Genomic DNA, 15,958 nt, shown 5'->3' on the forward strand with positions numbered 1-15,958 from the left:
GACTTTGTGTCACCAGCCTGTCCTGACTGCTCCTCAGACACAGCCAAAGGCACTGCTGCACTCTGCTCACTCCTAGCAGAGTCTTGGCTTTGGGTTGTTTTTTTCTCTTCTTTTTGGCCCTTCTGGATGTGAGAGCCCATGGTGGGGTGCAGAGCCGAAGGATTGGAGAGGCCGAAGAAGTTCCTGCAGTACTACAGAGGCTAGAAAAAGCCCTTGAAAATAATCATAGAATCACAGAATGGTTTGGGTTGGAAGGGACCTTAAAGTCCATCCCATTCCACTCTTTTCCACAGCCAGGGACACCTTCCATTAGCCCAGGTTGCTCCAAGCCCCATCCAACCTGGCCTGGGACATTTCCAAGGGATCCCTGGGCACCCTGTGCCAGGGCCTCCCCATCCTCCCAGGGAACAATTTTTTCCTCATATCTCATCTGAACCTCCCCTGCCTCATCTCAAGACCATTCCCCCCTGTCCTACCACTTGAGACTAAAATTCAGAAGCAAGTAAAACATGCTGATCAAAGCAGCAGAGATTTCAAGGATGTTAAGACTCTAAAATATTTCATGACTGGACAAAGAAGGCCAACAGATCCATGGACATGGATCAGGGATTCCAGCCCAAGCTCACCTCCTTTAGCCACACAGAATCCAAGCACAACACAACCACAGGAATCCAACTTCAGTACTGGAGTCGCTCACAGAATGCCTTTTTAGAGATGTTTGACTTAAACTGATCCCTCTCTGCCCATTCCAACGAGTCTAAAAGTGTTAAATTCATCTTTTTTCTCGGCGTCACTCACTGAGGAGCTGGGATTTCCCTCAGGAGACTCCTCCAGTGCCCCGCTGACATCACTGTGAGGAAGCCTGCTGAAGAGTAAGTCTGTGTCTTCCTCTTTCTAATTGAAGTTCTCACCCCCCAGTCCCATTCCTGGCTTTTGCCTACTCTGATTACTGTCCCTTCCCTTCCTCTGCTCCTCCCTCCCCGCGACCCCCAGATATTTATAGGCAGAGAGGTCATCTTTTTTTCTGCCTCTTTTCTGAGATGAACGTATCCAGTTCCTCCACTCTCTCCTTCTAGGACATGCCCTCTAACCCTGTCTCCCATTTTACTAAATCCTTTTGGACTCTCTCCAGGTTTTTGATGTCTTTTTTTTTTCCTCTGTTCTGCTTCTCAGTCCCAAATACCTCATGCTAACTGTGGTCTCCAAAGCAGAACGGTGAAAAATCTGTGTTAATTTGTAACTCATTTTTCTCTCCTGCTTTTTTTTTAATTCCCTGGCATTGCCACAAAAGGGAGCAGCAAATTAATTTATGTGCTAACCTTGCAACAAATTTGGTCACAGGTTAAAAAAAAACCCCTAAGATTAAACTTGCAACGTGCCTAAAAGTCACACTTGTGGAACCCCACAAACACCAGTATCAAGATTGGCATTTTGGAGAGACAAAGTCGAGGTGCAGGGAATGGTATCAGCTTACTCACAACTTCAGGGAGCCCATGGCAGAGCCAGACTTTAATGGATTTTCAGCTATGTCCCTTAAGATTAGCCAACATGCTTTTCTGATAAGTGCTGGGAAATATAAGTCAGTTGAGGAAGTTCTGCAAAATGTGTCAGAAGACAATTTCCTGATTAAAAAACACAAAAAAAAAAAAAAGTGAAAAAGCACCAGGGGTGGACAGTTCCATTTCTAATGCCTAACAAGGAAGAAATCACTGCAAGCCTGAGACTTTTGAGCAACTTGGATTGGGTGGCTTAAGGGAACTTACGCAGGTTTTACATCCAAGTTACACAAATTTGGAGGAAGCAGATTACTCATGGAATGGCCTGAGCCATGGATGTGAGATGGATGCAAAACACTCAGGTTTTTATGCATCTCCAACAGGGTTTGAGCAAATCAGAGCTGCTCCCCCAGCCCCCAGAGTGAAATCAGTGCCAGAATCATGTTGTTCAGCAACCAAGTTGGGACCGTCTGCAACTAATTCCCAAATCCTCAGCCTCACTCAGGAGCATTTTCTCCAGTGATAAGGCTTCATCAGGAAACACAGCTGGATGGAGGAAGGAAATTCTGAGAAGCAAAAAAAATAGTGGGGGTTCCAGGAAGTTCAACCAGATAGGAACTAATGGAATTTGTTTTTCTGTCTCCCCAGCTCCCAGTGTTCCTAAGCAAGTGAGAAAATCACAGGGAAAGTGGGGGCAAAAAACAAGTCTGGCAGATCTTACCCTGCAAAACAGGTCCTCACTGCAGGTCTCCAGAGAGCCTCATAATTACAATTCAATATTTTCGATCACTTGCTCTCCCTGGGAAAAACTGCAGACGTTTTCAATTTAGGTCCACTCTGAAGCCCAGCCATTGTTTTCTTCCCCACCTCATTTTTTTGACTTGTATTTTTTTGTTGTTGTTGTTCGTTTTAAACAAAGGTCCCTGTGTAGTTTATTAAGGAGGTTTGAGTTGGACAGATGATTTATCAAAAATAATTTTAAAAAAGGATGCTTATGTTGAACATTCAGGAGAATTAAAGGTTGCAAGTGCCTCTGATTAGTAACACATATCCCAGAACCATCAAAACAACTGTATTGTAGTTTTATTACTTCTAGAGAAACTCCTTTCAACCCTCAGGGGCAAACAGCATTTCCTTCCACATCCTTTGCAATTCCCCGCTTTCACAATCTTCACAATCCTCTGGCCAACTCCCTCTTCCTTTGATAAGGTAGATAATCCAAGCTTCAACATTCCCCACTTACTGCTGCAGAGGTGGTGTGAAACAAGAGGAAGGATCCATTACCAGATCAGTCCTTGGCCACTGAGACAGCTGAAAAGTGAGTCTGAGATCAGCCCCACAGTTAAGACAGCTCAGACTAAGCTCACACAGAGCATCTCCTGCCAAAGGCTGCTGCACTGGTCAAGATCATAAAATGATTGCTAATGACCACATTGGAAAAGAGTGGACAGGACTAAGTGGAACAGTGACACATCTGATTTGTTGAGACCCTGTTTATCACTGCAGCAGCTCAGGGGTGACAGATTTTTGACAAGCACTTCAGAAAAGCCAGGATTATCTTGCTGGTCCAGAGACCATCACTGAGCCTTGAGTCCTCCCACTGACTCTCCTTGGACCATAAGCACAGACAGAATTCCCTGTGTTTTGCTTTTTTCCTCCCTTTTCCTAAGCTCTAAAGGCAGTTTGGTGTGACACCAGCCAACCAGCCAGCTCTAGTGCAACAGTGAGGAGGTTTAGATTGGATTTAGGAAAAATTTCTTCATGGAAAGGGTTGTCTGGCACTGGAACAGGCTGCTCAGGGAAGTGGAGGAGTCACCATCCCTGGAAGTGCAAGAAACATGAGGATAAAGTGCCTGAGGACATGGTTTAGTGGTGAACAGGCTTGGAGTTGAGGACTGTAGAGGTCTTTTCCAACCTTAACAATTCCATGATTCTGTGATCTCTTCTCCTTTTCTCCTCTTTTATCCACCCACTGAAATTTTGTCACAGGCTTAAACTGGAGGCTTTAAGGAAGGCTGATAATCAAAACTCTGAACAAACTCCTGAAGAAGTTGCCACAGCTGACCCTGAGCAGGGTGACTGATCTGGAGACCTCCAGGTCTCCTCCAACCTCAGCAATTCTGTGACTATATGAAAAGCAGTTCCTGCATCTTCCCATAAAATTACACCCAAGCTTTTCTGATCCCAGACTGAAACAAACAGAAATAAGGGAAAAAGAATTAAGCTGAAATGCATTGTCAAGAGTGGAATGGGAGCTCTGTTGGGGGCTGGCAGGTCTTTCAGTGCACATCAAATGTGTGCTGAATGCTTCTCAAACTGCACCTCAGAGAACAGAGGAAGGAGATGATACCTCAGGAAGAGTCTGAGACAGGAATTCAAGCTATAAAATCATGGAATGGCAGGGGTTGGAAGGGATCTTAGAGATCATCCAGATCCACCCTCTGCCATGGGCAGGGACACCTCCCACTAGCCCAGGTTGCTCCAAGCCCTGTCCAACCTGGCCTTGGACACTTCCAGGGATCCAGGCAGGGGCAGCCACAGCTTCTCTAGGCACCCTGTGCCAGGGCCTCACCTCCCTCACAGGAAAGAATTTCTTCCCAATATCCCATCTAACCCTGTCTTCTGTCAGTTTGAAGACATTCTCCCTTGTCCTGTCCTTCCAGGCCCTTGTAAATGGTCTCTCTCCATCTTTCTTGTAGCTCCTTTCAGGTATTGGGAGGCCCCAGTTAGGTCACCCCAAAGCTGCTCTTCTCCAGGCTGAACAACCTCAATTCCCTCATCCTTTCCTCACAGGAGAGCTGCAACATCCCTCTGATCATCCTGGTGCCTCCTCTGGACTCGCTCCAGCAGCTCCATGCTCTCCTTGTGCAGAATCCACCCATTCCCTGCTGCCCTTGGGGGGTTTCTGGGCTGGGTCATGTCCAGCTCTCACCCACCAGTACCCCCAAGTCCTTCTCCCAGGGCTGCTCCATCTGCTCATGCCCAGCCTGGGCTGATGCCAGGGGCTGCTCCAACCTAGATGCAGCACCAGCACTTGGCCTTGTTAAATCCATGAGATTCCTGTGGGCCACCACCCCAGCTCTTCCAGGGTCAACAGGAGTACTTCCATGTACCATCTCCACTGCAACCACAGCTGGGAGCCTGCAATCAGATCCAATGATAGGAGCAGTTCTGGCTCCTGTGGAAGTGTGGAAGTCCTTATCCTGTGAACAGGGAAACCACCCAGGGTTGTAGGAGCTGAAATTAGAAGGAAATTGGAGCCTACCACAATCTGGAGGCAAACCCAGGGCTCTGCTGGGCACCAGGGCTCTTCCTACATCATCTCCACGCAGGAACAACTCAGTTCCAGAAGAACGGCAGCACCTTCCTGCTCCTGCAGTGAGCTCTGCGCACTCAGGGAAATGCCCAGAGCTTGGGGATTTCAAACCAGAATGCAAACACAGGGAATTCCTGCAAGGCCTCACAGGGCACTTCTTTTGGTGCCACCTTAAGGACCAGGCTCTGGAACATGATGGAAAGGGATCCTAAGAGTTCATGGGTGCAGTGAAATGCAATTGCTCAGAGCTGGAGGGCCCGAGCAATGCACTTTTGTTCTGTGCAAACTCCACAGATCTCTGATCCATGAAGAGAAGGAGAAGGGGGAGCTGGGGGGAGCAATTGTGCTGCCTCTGGCTTCCTCTCCCTGTGGCTGCTCCAAATTCTGTTCTCTCCTGCCTGGATTTGCATGGGGAAATTTGGGTGCTTAGGAGGGAACAGTCTGTGACTTTTCTGCCAGAAGCTTGAACCATTTCAGGAAATCAGCACAGCAGCCATCAGCCAACCACTGCATCTGTCAAGGGACTGGCAAAAACATGCACAAACTTAGACACCCTCCATAAAATCCATGTGATCTGCAGTGTTTATCCACAAAAGAGCAAATGTTCTGCAGGAAAAAGACCCAGAAGAAGCAACTTTCCAACTCTGAATTTCAAAAGATGTGAAACAGACAGAGAAAACAAGACCAACTACTTGAGACAACTCATGAGCGGACAAAATCTGCTCTTTCAACCCCACCAGTGAAAAATTGCTTTAAATCCCAGTTTTTCCTGCTTCCCATTGATCTGACAAGCAAGGGAGCCAAGGAGCAGATCCATTTAGGTGATCAGAACCAACAAGGCTCCCTGGCACAGGATTTGAGAGCTCCGACAGTTCTCACAGACTGGAAGTTACCAAATCCTTATTTCAGCTCCCAGTGACCTGCAGTGAAGTTCCACAACAATTTCCAAGAGCACCAAGAGCAAGGTGTCAAACACTACAGAAATTTCCACTCAATTTCCACTCAACTCAAGCCCCATTTTTCCCTTAAAACAAGAGATTTCCAAGAACTTGGAACCAACAGGGCAATTCCTGCAACACATCCATTTGTGCTTTTGCCAGGTGTTTTTTTTTCCCAAAGAATTTTTCTGGATATGTTGGTCATGTCACAGTTATTTTGTCCACTGATAGAGCAGCTCTGCGCTCTGCAAAAGCAAAATGCTAATGAACACATAAATAAAATAAAAGCTGGTCCAAACCTTGATCTCGTTACACAAAGTCAGGGGAGAGGTCTTCTCATCAAATATTTATCACTGTTCAGGGCACCTCTGAATCTTTTGCAGCTGCTCAGCCTTTCCCAATTTTGTGAAAACGAGGGCAATTTTTGTGGAGATTGCCCTGTTGGCATGGAATGTCCAATTTTATTTTGGGTATTTATGGTTCTTTCACAGAATTATTTAGGTTGGAAAAGACCTCTGAGAGCATCGAGTCCAACCAGGTCAAGCAAAATTCTCCTTTGTGATGTACATTTCCTAACAAAAAATTAAAATACTGGAGAGTTCCCCAACTCCAAAGAAGTTACATCACAATAATCCAAAAAAACAGGGATTAAATTTACTCTTATTTCCTCACAGTTCAAGCACAGTCCTTCAAGGAGAAAAAACACATTGGCAGAAGACATTTGGATGTTTTGTTTAAGGGATAATAAACAAGGAAACAAGAGAAAGGAGAAGATTCTTGTTTACCTGGGTCTTGGCACTCTTCTGTCTTCTCCCAAAAATGCAGGACAGGTCCTGCTCAGTGCGTGACGAGAGATCCTTACCTGGAAGGGGTAAAGAGAGGAAAAAAACCCCAAACCTTCACATCTGAGGATGCATTTTGGCAACAGTGTGACCCACAGAGAGGAATTGCTCTTGGAGGTGAATAAAAATCAGGAAGTCCAGGTTGGACGAGATGTGGAGCAACCTGAGATAGGGGAGGGTATCCCTGCCCATGGCAGGGGGTTGGAATGAGATGGGCTTTAAGGTCCTTTTCAACTCAAACCATGCTGTGGTTCTATGCTAAAGCCACTAAATGAAGGTACACATGAGGAAATGTGTGTATGCACTGGGATCTTTGGATTCTTGTGAGGATTCCCCATTTCTGACAGAATTAGGGAGTTACAGCTCCTCCACACAATGAAAAAAAAAAAAAAAAAAAAAATCAATTTTTACTGTGTGGAGGCTTTTCTTCGATTTCTGATGTTGCTTCTGAAAAGCAAAACCTCCACCTCTGCCACACACTGGATTATTCCAACTCAAAACCACTGCAAGGGTGAAGCAAAGATTTCCAGGAGGTCCATTATTCCCATCTGATTGTTGTGTGGTGAGCTGGATATCAGACACGGAGCAGGGAGGGGGAAGCAGGAGGGTGTGATGTGAGACTCAGAGATACAGGCAAAGGTTTAGCCAATTCCACAGTGCAGAATTTGTTGAGTTGTCCGCTACTTCTGTCAGAAAATTCTTTTGGAAAAGGTCAGCAAAAGTTAAAGAAACAAAATCAGCCCATACAGGTAAACTCATTAAGAGTCTGCTGGGGTCTTAAATCACTTGATTTTCTGATTCCAAAATCGCTGACCTCAAAATGAATCTCGTAATGGCCAAAAAAACCTAAAACAAAAAAAATCCCCAAATCTGACGATTCAACCTGTTTCTTTTTCTTGGGATTCTTTCCTACCCCCAGAGGGTAAAGAGACACATCAGCCTAGAGGAGCAAGTGTTCCCCAGCTTCCTGCTGCCTCACTGCACAGCCTCTAAATGGCTTTGTGCAAGCAAGCTGGATGAGATTGGGTCTGTTTTCAGCTTTATCTTGGCCAAGGCTTGGAATGTGACACCTAAAATCCTCCTGCTCCCATTTTTAGGCTACGCTTCCTTTCCATGCCTCCCCCGGGTGCATCCCCCATTCCTTCCCTCTCAGAAAACCAACTCAGCTGACAGCCCAAATCTCCTGCAGCATCACAGGGGAGCAGCTACTAGAAAAGCAGCTGAAATCAGTGTTTTAATCTGAGGTTGGGGTGTATTTCCCAGATCCAGGGGTGCCTGTTCCTCCAGCAGTGACGCTCCAAACCAGCCCCAGGAGCGGAAGCCGCGTTTGGTGCCGTCGCTGTTCCCTTCTCCCGCTTTTGTGTGAGCTTGTCTTGTTTAGTCTGAAAGGAAGCAGGACTGGACTTCAACAACAAGGGCCATGACAGCATGAGCCTTTCTCAAATAACTTTTCCTCTTTCTCAGAAAAAGTACAATTTCCCTGTGTCAGGCCACAGAGGGTACAAGCAAATGAGGAGTTGCCTTGTGGAAATGTGACCAAACAAATCAGGGATATTGGGAATATGAAAGCCTTGAGCTGTATTTTACATGTTCAAAAGACACTTCTTTTTTCCTCTATATTTAGTAAAAGGTTAAATCCGAATCAAAGTAAGTCCTCTTTGCTACTACCTCAAGCAGGCCATGGCCTCTGCACTTGCAAGCCCTGAACCAATTTAATTGTTTAATGTCATAAAGTGGCAAGCTCATGTTAACAGCTTGGACTTAAAGGTTGAATTAGCCCACTAAAAATCCCAAACCCCGATATGAAAATTTGGCCTCCATTCAGATATCAATTAGCTCTGTCTTAGCAGAGGCATTTGCTGCTGGAATACATGACACAGAGCTTTCAGTTTAATAAATCAGCCATTAGTGGAAACTGATCCTATCCATGCCCTGAAACAGGCACACACACCGTGTGAAAGGGGAACAGAGCAACAGGGACAGGACTGAACAACTGTCAAGGGCCACGACCTGGACTGACTCAAATCATGTCATCACTCTAAGAAAGAAAGAAAGAAATTACTGAACTCCACAAGTTCTTGGTAAAGTTTTTGTGGCCACCAAGCGCTGCCCTAATTTATCCCAGAAAGTATCTGATGGATGTAAAAGCTCTTTCCTCTTCCTTCATGCAGGTTTAATCTGATCCCTGATCTCATCCCCATGATCTCTGAGCAGGGGTTACTGGGGATTGCAGGGTTTAGTGCCACGCAGATGCCTCAGTCACTCCCACCTCGCCTTTGCCTCCTGCTCCCACCCCTGCCCACGCCCCGACCCTCAGAATATTCGCTGCTCCTTTATTCAGCTCCTTCACTTAGGGATTGTTTTACTCCCAACATCAGCCTAAGGCCATCCAAAATTGCCCAAAACAAAGAGGAACAGTGCATTAGAGCTTTAAGCAAGTTGCTGCAGGGGGTGTTTCTAAACCCAGGTTTTACTTGCGTAATTTAGACTCCAGAAGGCAACAGATCACCTTGACCAGGGTTTGTTCTAATCTTGGCCAGGGCTTATGAAACAACAGAACTCCTCTTACCTTTGGCAAACTTCATATAATGGACACGTTTCTTGGAAGATTTGGATTTTTCTTCGAGGCTGAATGTCTTTTTCTGCTTTTTCACTGAGGGCTCTAAAAAAACCAGAAACAAACCCCAAGCAAACAGGTTCCAGCTCTGTTAGAGGCACTTTAACCACCAAATTCAAACATCAGTGTTTTCAACTTTCTCTCTCAAAATTCAGTCAACAACATATCATAAAATATTATTGAAGGAAGCACTCTTAAGTTTTTGCTTGATTTTTTTTCGCCCCATCCCTTCTTTCCCATTTCCAATCCAATGTAATTTGAAAAGGCAGATAGAGCTACTCCAGGTCAAAGGCAAATCCATCTCTGTGGTTAGAAAATAATAATAGTGCTGTTTTTATGGAGTGTCTTCAGAACCAGAGTCCGAGAAATATGTAAAAAATAGTAGGAAATAAAATACTGAACCTGACTGAGCAAAAAGAAAAAGGGGGGAAAAAAAACCCCACAGGATTTTCATTTCTAACCCTACACAAAATACCTTTATTTGGACATAAGCTGATACCTCTGTGTAAGGAAACTGAATGGTGACAAAGCATTTCTGTCCCTGAGGCCAACTAGAACAAATTGTCACATCCCTATTATCTCATTTTCCAGGCTTCCAGAAGAGGGACTGCATCTAAACTGTCCTCTGGGAATGGTCTCCGGGGCTGGCTCAGTCCCAGAGTCACTCAGGAGTGCTTTGGGAGACTGTGAGCAGGTTAAAGCCACATGAAAGATTAACCTCACTATTTAACAGCACAGAGACCACGTTCCTGTGCTGTGCAAGGTTATTTTAGGGGTACAAATGTTCTCTTTGCAGCCACAGAGCCTGTTAATTTACAAGAAAGAGAGAACTAACCTGTTGTACAGCTAATTACTGCCTTACCAGTCCTGAAAAGAGGCACCACAGGAGTCTCTAACTCCAGAGAAGGTTACTCTGGTGAGATGTTTTTTTTCCTCCCAGTAGAATGGGTAGGGAAATCAACCCATACCCTGAGGGCCAAGTTGAGTCACTTTTTTTATATGATCCCACCCTGGAAAGCTCTGCAGCCCAAGCTTTTCTGCCACTGGAATTCCAGCACTTCCCTGTTTGATAGGCAGTGCCACCTGATGACAGAATCCCCGAGCTAAAAATGAAATCCTCAGCCTGCAGTGCGAGAGCTGAGGGCCAGCAGGCTGAGATCCATTCTCTCACTCACACATTAAACCCTAATGGGAAGAGAAAGGACCAGCAAATCAGTTTTTAACAAAAAAATCATCAATAACAGGGTCTGTGGGGAAAGCAAGGATCACAACTAAAATATCTTGACAGAGGTGCAGCACTTTGAGCCTGGTTTCCAACCTCCTGGTAGCAAAAGGAGCATTACACAGCAAAAGGTTTCCACAGAGCTTCCTCCTCCACGTTATTCCTACAGGGAAAGGGGCAGCAGCACCGCCTCGTGCCTGCAGAGAGGGATTTCACTCCAGAACATGCTGGTACTTGCAGTGGGCAGGGAAATACATCCCTGTGTCTTCCAGGGACTGGAAAATCCTGACAAACTGAGCAAGCGCTGCAGGAATGTTAATGTGCTTTTCAAAGAAATTCAGTCAGGGCAATAAAGCCTCCAATGTGGCATTTCTGCAGCAAATCTGATCGAAGTGGAAGTGCCAAAGCACAGGCAGGGTGTCGTTCCCACATTTTATCAATGGGAAAGGGGCAGTCATCATCACTGAGGACCCCAGCAAAACAGCCTGGAATTATAGAATGGTTTGGGTGGGAAAAGACCACATAGCCCCAAACCCTTCCACTATCCAGGGTGGCTCCAAGCCCCGTCCAACCCAGCCTTCCAGGGATCCAGGGGCAGCCACAGCTTCTCTGGGCAACCTATGCCAGGGCCTTAACACCAGTAGATGAATTTCTTCCTAACATTTAATCTAATCTAAACCTGCCCTCACTGGGTGCTCACCTAGAAAAAAAAAAGGAAAAGACAGCTAAAACTACAGACACTGAGGGCATTTGAGTGTTGGCATCAACCCCCACGGGTCCGTTCCTTTCCGACCTCTAACTGCAATCAAGCTCTGGCAACTGCACCAGTTCTTTAAGAACAATGAAGTTTTTCAGCTGACTTTTAATGCAGTTTGGAACTGGAGGATGGCCAGTAATGTAACATTTGCTCCTGCAGCACAGCTGCAGGGAGAGTTTTTTCTGGATGAGTTCTGCCAGTTCAACAATTGTCAAAAAAACCAAGTTTCGGAGTGATGCCTTTCTGGAAATCACCAAATGTGACTCTGACCTGGAATTTTCAAGGTGCACCCAAATTTGCTTTCAGTGATTGAAAACTTGTCCCAGCTCCTAAAAGGACGAAAAGAACTGAGTGAAACAGGGACAAATGGGAGTTTTCAAGGGTCACTTTGCATGAGGTGACCCAGGCAAGAGTGCAGAGCTTAAGGCCAAGCCTTGCTCCCTGAACCTGCCTCTGCTGACTCACCGTGGCCCTGGGCAAGTAATTTCAGCTCTCTGCTCGTCAGTCTGCAGGTTTCCCACCAGTTACACCTCCCTGATCTTCCCAGGGCTCAAGTTGCAACTTGGGTAGGATTTAGTTCTAAAGGTAGACAGGAACTTTTGGAATTTCCCCGTGAAGTGCTCTCCTAGCTCTCAAGGAGCTGAGTGACAGCACCGAGTCCTGGGTGGCCTCATGATTCCACAAGGACGACTTGCACAGCAAGCTAAGAAAGGTCTTTTGAGGCATCAGGCTCAGAATTTTAATCCTAGCTCACCAGGATTAGAAAACTTCCTTGCTAACTGATTTTCCTCCTCTTCTTTCTACATTTTTTCTCCTAGAAAACCTTCAGTGCTCAAAGGTTACACAAATGAATGAATGAAATGAAGTTGGTGAATCCACTAAGCTGGCAATGCTGCCCCAGCAGCACACGGACAGGCTGTGTCCAAACAGGAGCTCTTGGTTTAACAACACTTCAGAAAGCTGTTTAGATACAAAGTCAGCATTTAAACATGAGTTTAACTAGAGGAGAGATGATAAATCATTTGATAAACCAATTCTTTCTCTAAGCTCACACCCACCACAGTTTCCTAACTTCATTTTCACAAAGCAAGGTCAGCTTGTAAGAAACTTCAAAAATAGAAGACTTTAAAAATAGCCCTTTTGGGGAAGTTTCCCTACTTGCGTGCTCAACACAAGGGCTACAAAAATCACTTTATACCACACTCAAAGCAGAAATGCAGAACTCTGAGGCAAAAGCTATGGAGCAGCTCTCCAAGGACAGGAAAAGGAGGTATTTAAGAAGCCACTGGAGCATGGAAGCCAAGTGTGACAGTTCATTTGTAAAAGGAAGGCAAAGCATTGCAGTGCTGAGTGATTTTTGTGAGCCTTCAGACAGATTCGGGGTGCTTCATAAAGAAATAACTCTTCCTGTAGGTACAGCCCAGGAAAAGTGTCCCAAATATTGTGATCTGGATAAAATAAACAAGTTCAATATCTTATGTTTTCCTTCCTCAACAAAAAGCCTTTCTTTGAGTCCTGAGAGCAAAACTGATGCACTGAGATCTGCAAATCCATGGTCATGGATGGCAACACATCCTTTGGCTCCCAGTAATTTTGGGGAAGAAGAGGGAGTTGTTAACCTTATTTGTAGCCCAAACTGGGCCTCAGGAACTCTTTGAAGACACAGAATGGAAACTCTGCTGAGCTTCCAGCATCTGATTGAGCCAAGCATGAACCTACCTGTTTCACCCTGTCCATGGCAGTTATTCAGCTCAGCCAGAAGCTGGTTGAAGTCATCCTGATGAGCAATCCAGTTGTCCTGTAAATATCACCCACATGAACACAAGGCAGAAGTCTTCAGAATTAACACAAGTTTTACTAAACTCTAAGAACTAAGACTCTGAGAAGTAAATTAATTGGATATATCCAGTCCCTGTTGGTGGGAGGGAGCCTGGGAAGCTCCACAGGTGGTAAAACCAACAACAGCTCCTACAGCCACCCCAAAGTGAAATGAAATTATCAGGGTTGTGTTGGGAAGTCCTGAACAATCCTGTTTGGTACGTGCTGCCACCAGCTGTGACAACAGATTTCACTGATGTTCCATTCAAATAATTGTGCTGTTGCTGAAATGGGATCCATTCCCTGCCCTGGGTCTAGTGCTCACCTCGTGATTGATGGTAGCCCCTAATCCCAGCACGTCGTTTTTCACCTTAACCCTGATGTGTTCTGGATTTCCTTGCTCCTGAGCCCCGAGACCCTAAGGAGGATTTGAGGGTAAAAATGTAAGGATTTTACAGCAGCAGTTAGAGCTTTTGGATTGTCAGATAGTTCACAAAGAAATACAGCAAGAAATCACAACTTCCTATGAATTTGCCTGCTTGTAGCTGAACTCATTCACAGGCATTACCACACAACAAACAAAGGCTTTTAAATTCACTACTTAAGCCTCCAGCAAAGCATTACAAACACTAAAACAGCAACAACATGAAGTAGTCGGGTGATTAATCAGGAAGCCACCTGACATTCCTAAGCAAGCCCAAAGTGTTTCCACCTTTCCAACAAGACTCTATATAAGAAGAACTCTCCCCAAAAATCCCTCTGTCACTGGGAAGGGTAATGGGAGTAAGGCAGATCCACATGGAACACACAATCCAGAACAAATTTATATGGGAGGCGAGCAGGGAGGGGCAGGGGAGAAGCAGACTGGAGCCAGCAGGACATTCACAATTTCTTCCACCTCATTTGTGCTCATAATTGGATGAAAATATTGGAGCAAATGACTTTAGGGTTCTTTAATATGAAGCAATAATCAGGTCCAGGGTTATCTTTCTTAACTGTATGATCAAGGCTAAAAAATTAAAAGGCAAAGCTTTTGGTTTAAAACTTTGCTCCTGGGACCTGCTTTTTGCCTCATCTGTCACAAATCATCAGCCAAGTGTGCTAGAATTAATAAACATTTATGTGCTGCTGCAGTGCAGAGAAGCCCTGCAGACACATCCTGGGATATCTAATATTTGAAGGAATGAGGCATGTTTGGACAACCAAAGTGGAGTTTTTCTGATCAGTGGGGTGGAAAATTTGCCTTGAAACTTCTGCTGACCAAAAGATATGGAAGCAAGCAGGAGACTCGGCCACACAACCTGCCCTGACCCAATTCCAACACAACCAATAACAGGACTGGTGTAAGCAGCTTAATTTCCCTGCCCAGATGGGCTTCTGCCCCTTAATTTGATCAAGGGAAAGTTCCATTTGTCCAAGTTTGCAGTGGAATGGAGACATAAATCCTTCTTGTACAACTGCTGCCAAGGAAGATCCAGTAGCTTGAGTAGGAAACGTTGTGAGACAACTGAGGCAACAGTTTAAATCCAAAAATAGGCTTTAAAGCATTCAGAGAATTGAGAATTATCCTAATTTTATTCCTGTTAAGGAAAGTCTGTAAGAGGAAATCTAGAAGGAGAATTAAAGGAAGTAGGGGTTTGTGGGGATTCTTATCATTAAATACTCTGATGTGCAGCCCCAAATCTCAGCTTTGCTGAGGCACCTCTGTGGAATTAAACCTGCAGTTTGCAGGTGTCTGTGCTGACCTGGAGATTGCTGTTAGTGCCAGGAACCAGTCACTGGGACTACAGGTCCTAGCTGAAGCTGGGAAGGGACACAGCTCCCAGGATACAGCATTTTGGGGGTTCAAGGAAGAGAGCAGAAAAAAAAATTGAAACCAGGTGGAAGATTAAAGCAGGTCCTGCAGTTGCTTTAAAGAGCACCAAACACGGAGAGAATTGAGGGTTTAAAGGCAGCTTAAAACCTTTAACCTGATTTAATGTTCCAACTCCTGCTCTCACTTGGGAATTTAGGTTGTCAGAGAATGGAGAGAAACTGGAAAGCAGGAGAGGCACAAACAAGACTTTGTAACTAAGTGTAGAAATCTGTCACTGCTCAAATTCTCTGTGCACTTAAGAGAATAAATCAAATGAGTTTGATTTATGGCAGTTTTAGACCCTTCAGTGACAATTTTCCCTTAGATCCTACCTTTCCTTTGGACCAGCCCATCTTTTCCAGCATCTTCTGGCCAAATTTGGAGTCATCATTGCTCCAGGCGCTGTTTCGTGGATCCACAGACCACTTCTGCCTTCTCCGGGCTGGAGCAGGAAGGGAAAATTCAAATAGGCTCTACTGGCATTCCCAGAGAGTTCTTGGTATTGGATCAGTTCAACCAAAGCTCTTCATTGCAAAAACACCACTCCAGAACTTAGGCCAGACTCACCATATTTTGGGGGTTAATTTTACTAAACAAAAACCACCACAACAACAATAAAAGCCCAGTGAAAATATTAATTATTAATGGGAAGATGCCAAAGCAGAATTGCTACGGAAGTTGCTGTCCCTCAGGATGGGCTGTGATTCAGGGAAAGCTTTAAGGATTACCATTTGGGTGTAAATTCCATATTTATTCCAATTTTGTTTTACATCTGGCTTCAACATGGAATCTACAGAGGAGGAGATTATGATGCAGCTCTCCCACTTCTGGACAAAACCCATTCTCCAGACTTCCCTTTAACCAGAACCCAGAAATTTTAATATTTGCCTTCTTAACAAAAGCCAAATCAAAAATCCAATGTAAGTGAACAGAGAAAGGGAATGACAGAACACAAACCCGTGGGATTTCAGCTTTTGGATTTCTCAAAAATGCTTTATGGGAAAACTGAAAAGCTGCCAGAAATGATTGCAGGAGTTAAGTGATCCAAAGGAAAATCAAGGCTCCTTTGTCCTATACAGATTCCCGAAGAAATTACA

The 15,958-nt window shown here is 45.0% G+C and overlaps 1 protein-coding gene across 3 annotated transcripts in view; it reads right to left on the reverse strand.

Moving 5' to 3' along the window:
- Nucleotides 1-15,958, reverse strand: part of PINX1 (PIN2 (TERF1) interacting telomerase inhibitor 1) — a 61,455-nt gene that overhangs the window by 40,782 nt on the left and 4,715 nt on the right. For 2 of the 3 annotated variants that reach the window (XM_048298113.1, XM_048298115.1), the window contains exons 2-6: nucleotides 15,194-15,303; nucleotides 13,332-13,424; nucleotides 12,908-12,986; nucleotides 9,162-9,254; nucleotides 6,536-6,612 (exon numbers count right to left, since the gene is read on the reverse strand). In XM_048298113.1, coding sequence (XP_048154070.1) covers nucleotides 6,536-6,612; nucleotides 9,162-9,254; nucleotides 12,908-12,986; nucleotides 13,332-13,424; nucleotides 15,194-15,303 — 452 coding nt within the window. The remainder of the gene's footprint in view (nucleotides 1-6,535; nucleotides 6,613-9,161; nucleotides 9,255-12,907; nucleotides 12,987-13,331; nucleotides 13,425-15,193; nucleotides 15,304-15,958) is intronic. The other variant, XM_048298114.1, reaches the window with a different exon arrangement.

Source organism: Corvus hawaiiensis, chromosome 3 (assembly GCF_020740725.1).
Source record: "Corvus hawaiiensis isolate bCorHaw1 chromosome 3, bCorHaw1.pri.cur, whole genome shotgun sequence".
Classification (NCBI taxonomy): Eukaryota; Metazoa; Chordata; class Aves; order Passeriformes; family Corvidae; genus Corvus; species Corvus hawaiiensis.